Consider the following 13,482-nt stretch of genomic DNA (forward strand, 5'->3'; position numbering starts at 1 on the left):
GAAACTATCTCTCCTGCGATACAGTTCATATATATATATATATATATATATATATATATATATATATATATATATTATCATTAGGTTATATGTATATAGAAAGCATAGAATTGAAATGATAACTATATACATTCATCTTGGGATATATTTAGGTGTGTGTGTGTATATATATATATATATATATAAACATGATGCTGAAGTTCATGTCACAGAATACCGAGCATGAGATAATGGAAGAGAGAGAAGCGAATGTTATTAAATCCGAATTATTAGCAACAAACAAGACATTCCCGGCCAAAAAGCATTTATTTCTCCCATGCAAACATGTGAAGACAGAACCAAGTAGAAGGAAACAGATCTAAACACTCCGAATCACAAGTAGACAAAAATATTACTCATTGTCACTAATTACAAACACATGTCTAAAGTTTCATGTTCCCGTTACAAAGATTTAAGTGATATCTATAATAAGTTATGAATCTCGTGAATTTTTTCCAATCTTTTCTTACTCGATTGAGTAGGGTTATATATGCATACATACATACATACATACATATATATGTAGTTACATACCTGGAGAACAAAGTGCCACAGTCACATTTGTATTCTCTAGTTCCACAGGTCTTGGTATGAGCCTTCCAATCGGACTGTACGGCATATTTCTTGGAGCATTTCTCGCATTTCCACTTCTTTTCGCCGTGTTTTCGGCTGTAATGCTTTTTGATTCCGGTGAGATCTCCAAGGGCCCTGGAAGGTTCGTGATGGACACATGTCTTAATCGGACATACGTATACTTTCTTCTTCACAGCCTCTTTGTTCGTCCTCTGCCGTAACTTCCACGGCAAGTTGTGGCCACGCCGGTGGAGTTGCAGGTTCTGGTCCCTTTGGAACCCTTTGTTGCAGATCTCACACACGAATCTGTTCGTCGCCATGAGGGTTTTCGGCGACAGAGCCATGACTTCTGCATCTGGATCTGTTCATCATATATCTTTTGATCAGTTGTAGTTATTAATTAACACACGCATATATGTCTTTATATCTGCCATTCCATATAACATAAATTAAGAAGAAAAAGAAACATATGTAACTTTGAATCAAAACGAAATATATGAGGAAGAAGGCACATATGTGTTGGATGAATGTATTCTGTATACTTGTACATACATGTAGAGTAGGCGCATCGCATAGATAGATGAGCGAGTACCTGGAGTGCCTGGTTGACTTCTCTTCCTCTTGGATGAAGGGTTTGGTTTTGCACTTTGGTTAGGGTTTGAATTAGGGTTAGGGCTAGGGTTAAGGTCATGGTTCTGCTGAAGACGATGAAGCTGTGGTTCTTGATGGGCAAAGGAAGACAAAGAAAATGGATCCCCTGGAACCATCTGCATATTATTAGTTCCTTTTTTGTTGTGGTTTTAAGACACTGCAAAAGAGAGAGAGAGAGAGGGGAAAAAAACAAGAACTATGCGTCTTTTTTAATTAAATCGTGCGAGAAAACAAGAAGATCAGGAGATTCTGAGAGCAGTATACGAACAAAAGAAGAGTTTTAGGGTTCGAAAAGAGAGAGAGAGAGAGAGAGATGGAGAGAGATAGAGGGGGGGAGAGGGAGACGACGAACGATGAACAAAAGAAAAGAAGCAGAGAAGAACGTATAAGTTCTTTGGTTTGAGGTTTTTGGGGAATGTTTGGATGTGCTTGACTCTTTGGTTCTGCCAAATGACAAGAAAAAGATGAAGAAATTTCAAAGGCACAAAGATTATATTTTATATAGAAAAAAAAAACAAGTTTTGTTTTTTTCTTCCTTTGTCTAGGAAACTGATGGAGATCTCGGAGAATTTCTTATAGAGATCTGTTATTTTTCTTTATGATTTAAATTCTGGAGTTTTTTTTCAAAATGGAAATATATGTCTTTAATATTTTATTTTCATCTCTATATTTATCTTACATGAGCACACGTGTGTACATATGTGGAGTAAAAGTGGGAGGGAAAGATAAATGTTGGATCAACTATAGATATTAAATATTTTAATATATCTTGAAATGCCCCAATTTTTTTATATTAACAAAAATAGATAATTATGTTTATTAGCCTTGGAAAATAAGTCAAATTGAATCTTGGAATTGGAAATCATTTACTTATAATACTTGTCAAACAATAAGGTGATATAGCCCAGAACTAAAAATACTACTCTCATTCATTCTGCATTTTTCATATGGTTTTCTCTTTTATAAATAATGATGCATCCATTTATTCCTAAAAATCAACTCAATATAATGATTGTATCCCATTTTGTTGTACGAAAATAATGGGATGATTAATTTTTTAAAATGTATTTAATGGGATGTATTATTTCAAAAATGTATGAAATAATTAAGCAATATATATATATAATGGTATATTCTCTTGGATCTACATATATAGAGAGTTAGAGATGTATAGATAATGTTATATCATCACGTAAAAATTTATGCCCCCAAGAAATTATTTTAGAAAGGAAAATGTTCTTTGTTCCAAGAACAATAATATAGATAGCTGCAAAAGTTTTGGTACAGTTAAAAAAACTCAGAACATATTTGACTCCCAATAAATTTTAGGAACTCAAAAAGTTCTGACTTTGAATTTTTAAAATTGTTTATTTGTGTACTTTTTAGGGTTTGTGAATATCAAGGAGGTAAGAAAAATGGTGCCTAAAGTGAGTTGCCTTTAAGGAAATTGATCAGGAATGAAATGATTAAGCTATAATTACAAGTTGGACCGAGACATAGCATGTTGCATGTTTTGTAATGTGATACATATATATATATATATATATATAGAGAGAGAGAGAGGATCTTGGGGTTCCCGAGGAAGACGATAGGACGGTCCGTGACGCATGTCTCACTGTCTGTCTCCTTTTGTGGGACCCTTTTTGATCTATGATTCTAATGCATGCATTTGCATGGTCATCGTCGTCATCGTCATCATCATTATCATCATCATCATCACGGTAACTATGATGACGATGATGGTGGTGGTGATTGATGGTACTCGAATGCATGGGTCTTAAAAACAAACGTGTAGCATCTTGATGAAATTTCCGCACTTTATGTAAACGTGAATTAAGATATGAATCATATTCATACGATGCATACACGAATAAGATGATGATGGTGATGACACAATATTCTATCAATACTTTATCGAAACTTTGCTTATTAAATAAAGTTACTAAGTAAATTTTTCTTGAATTTTATTATGTGCAATAATACATACATATATTGATATTTGGATATATTCTGTAATGAACATATATAACGTGGCAAACGAAATTTCATAAAAGGCAGAAGAATTTAATAAATGTAAAGCGTTAAGGAATACACAATTCTAACAATTACAAAAAAAAAATACACAATTCTAAACATAGTTTTCAACATCATGTATCCATGATGCATCACGGGATACCTAAAGCATTTGATCTAAGACTTTCGACTATATGGCTGATCTCACTGTATATGTATATGTGTATACATTAGGGCGGTCATTTCGGTTATTAACCGAATAACCGAGCCGAACTGAACCGAATAAGGCATAATCGTATCCGAACCGAACCCGACATCAAAACCGAACGGTTATGATTTTCTTAAACCCGAAAAACTGAAACCAAAACTGAACCGAACCGAATAAAAAATAACCGAAAAACCCGAGAGAATAACCGGCAATTTCTTTGGGAAAAAAACCGAAACCAAAACTGAACCGAACCGAATAAAAAATAACCGAAAAACCCGAGAGAATAACCGGCAATTTCTTTGGGAAATTGAACTTTTTACCAAAACCGAACCGAACCGAACCCGAACCGAACCGGAATTGATATAAAAACCGAATGGTTATAGTTTTTCTATAACCGAACTAAACCCGAACCGAAACCCGAATTGGCCACCCCTAATATACATATCTTTGCAAGTGTACGTATAAGCATATATATAGTATTTTCAGAACCTTCCTGGTTACGGTTCTGCTATGCTACCGTTATACTTATTAAACATATCCTCGATCACAATACATCGTTCTCTAAATATATATGAACTAAATTAAAATTTGCACTTACTTAATACATGGACCGACAATTCCTATTCAAAAGTTTTTTTTTTCATTTTTCTAATCTTCTGTCGAATAATTTTTTTATTAATGTTACGTAACCCGAGCTACCAGTACAATAATTATACATATAAATAGATTATATTATATTTTAAAACTAGAATAACAAAATCCAACCTCTCTTTTGGCTCCATGCGTTTGGAGCCTTTCTTTTTGGTCCATTCGATTGATTTGGTATCCAAAGCTCCAGAGATTAAAATAATTATTATAATGTCCTAAAATATGTGTATATATATATGCGTATGTTTGTACATCACAAAACCCATAAGCCCATTTGAAATAAAATAAAATCAGAATATTGTGTAAAATGACAGACGACTTATAAAATACTGTGAATGAACGAGCATTGATATTATTTAAAATTATGGTTTAAGACAGGTTGTATTTAAATATTACTTTGTAACAACTCTTATCGAATATGAATGGCGCGCGGTCCTATAATCACAATTGGTCAGTCAAACAAGTTTCACATTACTATATAAATATATATATATATACATATGAAAAAACAAATACTGCGATTTTCAAATATCGAATCTCTTTTGAGTTGGGTACCCCAAAATTTTCAAATGGAATATTCGAACAGATGGATATCAAATTTGGTCCAATATATAATTTGAAGTCCGATATAACGAGAAGATACCTCGTGTAGTCAGGCCCATTAGGCCTGTCTGGCCCAATATGTAATCCATCAACAATAACGCCAAAAAAAAAGTGTAAAAAATGATTGCAGGGGCATTCCGAGAATTGAACTCGGGACCTCTCGCACCCTAAGCGAGAATCATGCCACTAGACCAAATGCCCTTTATTAAATTTTAATAAAGTACATATAACATAAAATATGATATTTACCATTACAAAAAGGATTGACGATGATATACAAGCAAACTGATGTTCCATTTTTTTTATTGCAGCGGGGGGGACCTTAGGTCCTTAGCCGTGGACTCTAGTGTGGTCCAATACCAATTAAAAAAATTTTATTCATATAGATATATGAAAAAAAATTGTAAGGAAACACACCTAATTTGCACCAATGATCTTCCCTAAATATATACTTCCAAAATAATTCGAACCATATATGCATGATATCGTTTTCCTCCACGATTTGAAATGGTGACCTCTTGATATTTATTTTTTGCGTATTATTTATTATTTTTCTATAGAATTTCCCACCATCTTGTATGTATGATTCCTTGTATATTCCAAAATTTTCCTATATATAAATTATCCCTTTTATGCACTTGGGACAGACTATCTTCTTTGTCTCTTGGATGTACAAAAACAGTCCCTTGACAGAAACAATTGATTTAGACTATACCCGGGATAATAACTCTTTTCAAATATTTATAATATGAATCTAAATGTTATAACTTAGAAAACAGCTCATTAATATATGTTTCAGTAAGCTTCGTAATATTTATATATATGCCATATATATTATGCATAACGTTTTCGTGATCAAATTTAAATTTTATTTATATTCACACGTGAACGTAATTTTGATTGTTTAAAACTACTCCTCGTTCAAATCTCTCCGGGAACACCAAGTGAGTACATAAGCAAATTCCTAATGTAGAATCATATAACCTATTTAGTAGTCCAGACCTAAATAAATATTGTTTTCTTTTTTTTATAAACGGATGTCCTGGACTGAGACACAAACTAATTCCGAGACCGAAAACAAGCCATGTGATTAGAATATTCACTTATCTCCCCAATTTAAGACTCAAACTCGGGTCGGAACAGATATTTCTCATTCACATTCTACTGGATGAGCCACTGTTGGAGATATATTAATTGGAAATCTAGTCCATCTGTCCCCTTTTATTGTCCACAATATACATAAAATATTTTATAAAGCTGCTTTAGACTTTGCGTCACTGTCTCTGGTTTCTGCCATTAATGGCGGAGACATACATACATACATATATGGATTGTAGAAGTCATGCACATGCTTATATTGGTTCCACACAACATGATACCTCTTATGTTGTCCGTATCCACTTCGCTTTAGATCATTCGGTAAGGGAATAACATTGTAGAATAAAAAAGGAAATAGAATATGTGGATGGTGGAGGCTGTATCTAAAAAAAATATATATTTATTATTAGGACAATATTTATACGATAAAGTGATTTTCTTAAGAGTACCATACCATATATAATACTAATTCAGGATCGGCTGATGTATATATGTAGGAGGTTTGACTCGTAAACAGACCATATTCGATCTCTTAGGGTATTAGGGTTTGTATCGGAGCTTTTGAAGCTGACATTAATGGAAGAAAAACATGGTTGGCCAATGTTGGGAGATCAGGATTTTCATGTTTTGTATTTCTAACAAATATTTAATTATTGTAGCATAACATGTTTTAAGACATCTAAAATTATATATACATATATATATATATATATATATATATATTATAACATTCTTATTCCACCTAATAGGCCCAATTAAGCCCATTAGTGGTGACAACCTCCTTATTGGGCTTGGCTCTGGGTGCCTGGGGCAAATGTGCAACTCCGATGTCTTAAATTAATTTATTGGTATTTATTGTTAATTAAAAAATAACACTAGTTTCATTAAAATTTGAAGAAAAAAAATATTACATATACGTACATGTGTATGCACATATTTATAAATACAATATTTATTGAGAAATATACAGATCAGCATCGAGGCGGTATGAAAACGAAAGCTACGTTGGTGGTTTTTGTTAGAAAAAAATAAATAATTATTGTGATATTGAAATATTTTGGTACGTCGATCATGTCGATACACAGTTTTATTCGAAAAACAAATATTATATTAAAAGCACGAAGGAAAGTGGCTTTGAAGAAACGGGTACAATGCGTATAGAAAAGTCAATAAAGCTTTCGACATGTTCGTGACTGTACATTATTATTGTTATAATTATTTGCTGCAAGTACACTCTATAAAATGTTAACATCTAATTAAAATAAGAGTTTTTAATAATTTAAATGCGATGGATTAGATCGAATCCTTTAAATCATACACTATAAATTGAATTATATTTTCATATTTTTCCCCCAAATCTAATATTGAATGCTTAGCAATCTTGGATTCTATAGAATCGTATTTTATCATTCAAATTTTGTTCTGATTTAGTTCAAATTTGATTTTTAATAAAATAACAGATTTGAAATTATATTTTTCATTCATTTATATTATTTTGGAATTTTTTTCATTTAATTAGTTTAATGTTTGGGTTGGATATAATTATATATTATTGGTTTTGTTTTGATTTCAGTTGCCAATATTGGAAGCAAAAATGTCTACCTACCTAATTTTATAGTAGTATTTACCAGTGATTGGAAGTTTAATTGTTTGATAGTGAGGATTAATGCAATTTATCGTTTATTTATTATTGACGTATTATTATACCATAAATTATATCATATGGATGGACTCTTATTTTATTTTTTTCTCCCCACACAAAGCACACACGCGCCTGCACGTGAGGAGCTTATCTCTCGTCTTAATTTATCACTGAGCAAAAAAAAGATAGAAATTAACCGTTAAATCTGGACACGTGTCGCTCCCGAGATCCACCTGTCGTCTTCATTTGTGACTTTCAGCTTCCACTTCTTGTCTGCTCTCTTTGGTGTTCCTCTTGTCTAATTCTTGGCAAAATTCTCTGAATTCCAGTTCCTCAGAAGGGAATCCAATGAAAAATCTGTTCAAATGTTGAATCCACCTCATAAATTCGTCTCTGTTTGCACAATCATCATCCGCATTGCGTCCTTCCTCTTCCTCTCCGCCGTCCGAGGTGATTTTCCGGCGGAGGCTCCGGCGACGAAGTTCGACTTCGCGACGCTGACTCTCTCAAGCCTCAAGCTCCTCGGAGACGCCCACCTCAACAACGGGAGCGTGAGACTCACGCGCGACCTCTCCGTCCCGACATCCGGCGCCGGCAGAGCCCTGTACGCGAAACCCATCAGATTCCGGCGACCGGGAAACCATTCTTCGGCGAGTTTTTCCACGTACTTCTCCTTCTCCATCACAAACCTCAACCCGTCCTCCATTGGCGGAGGACTGGCCTTCGTCATCGCCCCCGACGACGACTCCATCGGCTCCGCCGGCGGATATATCGGACTCACCGACGGATCCGGGTCGGGGCCCGGTTCAGGTTTCGTCGCGGTTGAGTTCGACACGCTAATGGACGTGGAGTTCAAGGACGTGAACGGGAACCACGTGGGTCTGGATCTAAACGGCGTCGTTTCGGCCGCCGTCGCCGATCTGGGAAATGTCGATATCGTTCTCAAGAGCGGAAACGCCGTGAACTCGTGGATCACGTATGACGGGTCGGGTCGGATCCTCGCCGTCTACGTCTCATACTCCAACGTAAAGCCCAAGACCCCGATTTTGTCGGTCCCTCTCGATTTGGATCGTTACGTGAACGATTTCATGTTCGTGGGTTTCTCCGGGTCAACGCAAGGGAGCACAGAGATTCACAGTATCGAGTGGTGGAGCTTCAGTTCCTCATTCGATTCGGATCCGGGCGTGTCTCCTCCTCCGATTTCCGACTCCGCCACTTCTCCGCCGCCGTCTCCGGCTCCGTCGGTATCCACCGTGCGGCGAAGGAGCACTTCTCCACCCTCTTCCTGCCGGAACCAGCTATGCAAGAAATCTCCAGCCGCCGTCGCTGGTGTTGTGACCGCCGGAGCATTCTTTTTGGCACTTTTCGCCGGGGTTCTGATCTGGGTCTACTCCAAGAAGATCAGATACTCACGAAAGGATGAATCTTTCGCATCGGCGATCATCAAAACGCCGAGGGAATTCAGCTACAAGGAGCTGAAATCAGCCACCGATTGCTTTAGCTCCGCGAGGGTCATCGGCCACGGTGCTTTCGGAACCGTGTACAGAGGCGTTTTACGAGATTCCGGGGACATTGTCGCCGTCAAGAAATGTAGCCACACTTCTCAGGGAAACACGGAGTTCTTGTCGGAATTATCCATAATCGGAACACTCAGACACCGGAATCTTCTCCGGCTACAGGGCTATTGCCACGAAAAGGGCGAGATTCTGTTAGTCTACGATCTAATGCCCAATGGCTCTCTCGACAAAGCCCTCTTCGATTCTCCGACACAGTTGCCGTGGCCTCATCGCCGGAAAATTCTGCTCGGTGTGGCCTCGGCTTTGGCCTATCTACATCAAGAATGCGAGAACCAGATCATTCACAGGGACATCAAAACCAGCAACATCATGCTCGACGAAGGGTTCAACCCGAAATTAGGCGATTTCGGTCTCGCCCGGCAAACAGAGCACGACAAGTCGCCGGACGCCACAGCCGCCGCCGGAACAATGGGGTATTTAGCGCCGGAGTATCTATTAACAGGTCGGGCCACGGAGAAAACCGATGTTTTCAGCTACGGAGCCGTAGTCCTCGAAGTCTCCACGGGACGACGACCCATCCCGAGAGACAATGGATCCGGGTTCGGGTCAAAGTCGAGTTTGGTGGATTGGGTGTGGGGTTTACACAGAGATGGGAAGCTTCTGAAAGCTGCGGACGAGAGGTTACACAACAGCTACGACGAGGTCGAAATGGGCCGGGTTCTGTCATTGGGCCTAGCATGTTCGCATCCGGACCCGACGGCCCGGCCCACGATGAGAGGTGTGGTCCAGATTCTGATCGGAGAAGCGGAAGTTCCGGTGATTCCGACGGCGAAGCCGTCGTTGAGCTTTAGCACGTCGGAGCTTTTGAACACATTGCAAGACAGTGTATCGGACTGCAATGAAGCCATGGCTCCGGTCTCGACCTCGTGTTCCTCGTCCGAACACGACAGTTTCATCGTCGGTAATGATCGGTCGGTTTAAATATTCGATACGACGATAAAGCTTATATAGGTTTTGTATATTTCAAATAAAACCCTAAATCATTATATTGGTTTATACGATTTCTTTTTATTATTATTATTGGGTTTACAGCGCAAAGCGCCAGAGGTTTATTATTAGAAGCGGGTTTTTCTGAAATTCGGAATGGGATTTTGATTCGAATAGGAAAGATATTTTAAAATTTTAGAGAAATAATATTTAATTTTTTCGATAAAGCTTCCTTGTGTGTAACGGATTTTTTTAATGCGTTCAAATACTGTAGGTCCATGTTGCCATGTGATTCCGGGCTCTGTACCCTGTATGATAAGTCAGTATTTGTTTATTAGATTATTCTGTTGATGTATAAATCTATAAATACATAAACGCCATTAACATGGATGTAATCATTTTTCTTCTAATTTAAATATAATTTTTGTTGTTGAGAAAATTAAATGTCCGGTGGGTGCCTGTCCCCGTGTCTGATTGGACTGAATTTAGGCCTTGTAACCACAATAACCATAACTGGGTTATATTGCCTAAAATTAAAGTATTCCATTAATTTGTATATTAATGTAGGTGCTTGGACCAACGGACATTATAATATAGTACATTAGCATACTTTTCAAATGTGCGCAACATTAATATTTCCCCCCACAATATCGGTCAACTATTCGGACAGCTCGTAGTTATGTAAGTCGATCGTTTTTATTTTCGTGATTATACGTTATTTTTTTTATTTATTTACATAAAGATAAATGGAACGGGCAGCGGGCATCTACGTATGGGTAGTTTGACCCAAATCATGAAATTTTGTAATGATGATAACTTTGGATATTGGTGAAAAATCTCCCATATTTTAATAAGTCAAACATTTTTAGTTATATTTATATAACAATCGCGCGCACACGCACATATCTATCAATATAATTTCACATACTTATTTTTTAGATGTAAAATCCTTAATAAAACTGCTTTCCCTCATAAAATTATCACAAAACTGCTTTATTTGATTTATACTTTCTGATCCCATCATAAAGTGTATCATATGCTTTTGATATGGTCATTTATACATGTTTTTTTTTTAACGGAACATACGGTTTTAAATAGATAAATGAAATTCAAATGGACCGTTATACGTTATAATATTATCCGGTGAGCTGGCATCGTTTGCTTGCTTGGACAAGTCATCAATCTCTCAATCATAGTTCTTCAAAAACCATGAAGAAAAATCATGCAAAATGGGTTTTTGAGTAGAAGCATGGTAAAGCCATTCTATAAAAGAAAACAAAAAGGAACGTAAAATATTAATTATTACAACTTTATTATAAAAAAACTTTATTAAAACTAGAAAATGGTGGTCGGTCGTAATCACAAAAACAATGACAAATACCAAACTTGGAATCTTATACTCTTCTGCTTACGCCAATATAAGCACCTTAACACACACATTATCCAATCAAATCAAAACTTTGGATGATTTTAATTTTAACTTTATTATAGTGGTGTCATACTTTTAATTACACTAACCCAAGTGGGAATATTGACGAGTTGGGATTTAGCTTTCGGATTACGGTTTGTTTTTGTTTATATTTTTGGTTTTGGAAAAACCGTATATACCGGGTGTTTGTTGACTCGAGGTTGAGATTTTGGATTTTGTTCTATTATTTTCTAATTTAATCTATTAATTATTTAAAAAAATATATATCTGTTATTTTTTATTTTAGATTTCATTTGTTTATAATACTAATTTTATAAATAAATTATCGTTTATATGGGTTTTCCATTATTTGAATTTAAAAAAATTAGTCGGTTTTGAATTAATATTTACTTTTCATACAAGATATATTATTGAATTTTCGTTTTTGTATATAAAAAATAAATGAAAAAAGGTTTAAAAAATTATGGAGATGTGGGCAATGCAAAGATCAACCATAGCTAATTGGACCAGGCCCATAATCCATTTTCAAACGAGATTGGACTAAAGCAGAGAAACATGGATCAAATCTAAAGGCCGTAGAAATTTTACACCATACATTGTATTTTTTTTTTGATAATATGTGATTTGCCAAAGATGAGATTTAAACCCACTTACCAGTTGAGCCAGCCAACCACACTCTTGACTCACCATACATTGTATTGTAATAAGGCACATGGCTGATTTATCAACAAGGATATGATGATATTGGATAGTATTTATTATATATAAAAAAAATTATTTATATTTGCTCGTTGGACTGTCCATGTGTCTGTGCCCATAACATATGCTGGTATATTTTTAATAATTATTATGCGGGCTACGGTATATCAAATTTATATGGAAATTTGTATTTAATTTAGGGAGGTATATTTTAATTAATCGATGTTTTGATTATTCTATGGTTTAGTTTGTATTCTGTGAAAAATTATGTTAATTTTTAGTTTAAAATTGAGTTTTTTCAGGGTTTGGATTTGATTTTTATTTTAAAATAAATAAAGAAATTTTTATTCAATTTTTATTTATTTTATATTTGATTGGATAAAATTGGTTGTCATTTAGATCTAACTAGATTTATTTTTTATATGTAAAATGTATATCCCCAGCCCCAGGGTTGATGTGTCGTTTGAGAATGCAGGCACTGCAGGAGATAGAAACACAGAGGCCTGAACGACCAAACTTTATGGCGAGCCAAGCGGAATGTTTTTTATTTTCCAAAAACAGGCTGAAATTTTCTAAATCTCAAAATTACACCACAAATTCCTAGTATTGCTATTTAGACCCCTGATCAGTGTTGTTACTAGATAACCCCTTTAATTTTTTAATCATCAATTTCAATACCCCATGGCCCACAAATATCAATCAGATCAATTTTTTTTATATGTTTCGATTTTTCAACATTTTATCTTCCAACAATAAAACATACCAAAACAAGATGATATAATTACAGAACAAAAATCCAAAACTTCTGTGGCCAATTTTGTGAATTACTCCATAATTTGATGGTTGGTCGTGATAATTACAGAAATGGGCCCGTTTCATATGAGATGATTGATATCCTAATTTAAAATCGGGCCCATCAATGCGGGGCCCATTTTAATCAGCTCAGAGAGTGGGTCCCACACATCCATGTTTTAGATTCTGTCTGTGATATGATCCGAATATTAATTGCGAGGAAAAGCGAGATAAAGGGTCTGTTATTTAAGCATGAAATTTCACATCCCAATTCTGAGGCAGTACAATTATTAGGATATATGTATATATACATATTTATTCGATTTCTTATATATATATATATATATATATCATATTTTTTATAATAAAATTTGGTCTTTCTTGGTCTCTATTTCCACGCGAGTTTCACGAGTACGAAATATACTAAAATATGTTTTGATTAAATAAACTAACAATCATACAAATTGTTAAGAAAATTTAGATATTATATATATGTATATAGTAAGATAGACAGTCCTTGAAATATATAGTATGGAGGGGCTCTGTGTACACATATGTATGTATATATATATATATATAGAGA

At 35.4% G+C, this 13,482-nt stretch overlaps 2 protein-coding genes and 1 non-coding gene across 4 annotated transcripts in view; 1 reads left to right on the forward strand and 2 right to left on the reverse strand.

The window, feature by feature from the left end:
• Positions 1-1,728, reverse strand: part of LOC104826975 (zinc finger protein JACKDAW-like) — a 3,790-nt gene extending 2,062 nt beyond the window's left edge. The window contains exons 1-2 of one of the 2 annotated variants that reach the window (XM_010559963.2): positions 1,205-1,728; positions 574-973 (exon numbers count right to left, since the gene is read on the reverse strand). In XM_010559963.2, coding sequence (XP_010558265.1) covers positions 574-973; positions 1,205-1,385 — 581 coding nt within the window. In that variant the 5' untranslated portion in view covers positions 1,386-1,728. Of the gene's footprint in view, positions 1-573; positions 974-1,164 lie in introns of both variants that reach the window. The other variant, XM_010559964.1, reaches the window with a different exon arrangement.
• A 3,136-nt stretch (positions 1,729-4,864) lies between these two features.
• Positions 4,865-4,936, reverse strand: TRNAP-AGG. The gene has a single exon. It is a non-coding gene; the product is annotated as a tRNA-Pro (tRNA).
• A 2,608-nt stretch (positions 4,937-7,544) lies between these two features.
• On the forward strand, positions 7,545-10,321 carry LOC104826976 (L-type lectin-domain containing receptor kinase VIII.2). Its single transcript, XM_010559966.2, has one exon. The coding sequence runs from the start codon at positions 7,841-7,843 to the stop codon at positions 9,971-9,973; it is 2,133 nt and encodes a 710-aa protein (XP_010558268.1). The 5' UTR covers positions 7,545-7,840; the 3' UTR covers positions 9,974-10,321.
• Positions 10,322-13,482: the final 3,161 nt, after the last annotated feature.

This window comes from Tarenaya hassleriana, unplaced genomic scaffold, assembly GCF_000463585.1.
Source record: "Tarenaya hassleriana unplaced genomic scaffold, ASM46358v1 Cleome5, whole genome shotgun sequence".
Lineage (NCBI taxonomy): Eukaryota > Viridiplantae > Streptophyta > Magnoliopsida > Brassicales > Cleomaceae > Tarenaya > Tarenaya hassleriana.

Bases quoted from the DNA above. Each gene is read 5' to 3' on its own strand.
- LOC104826976 (XM_010559966.2), top strand. From the start codon at position 7,841: ATGTTGAATCCACCTCATAAATTCGTCTCTGTTTGCACAATCATCATC.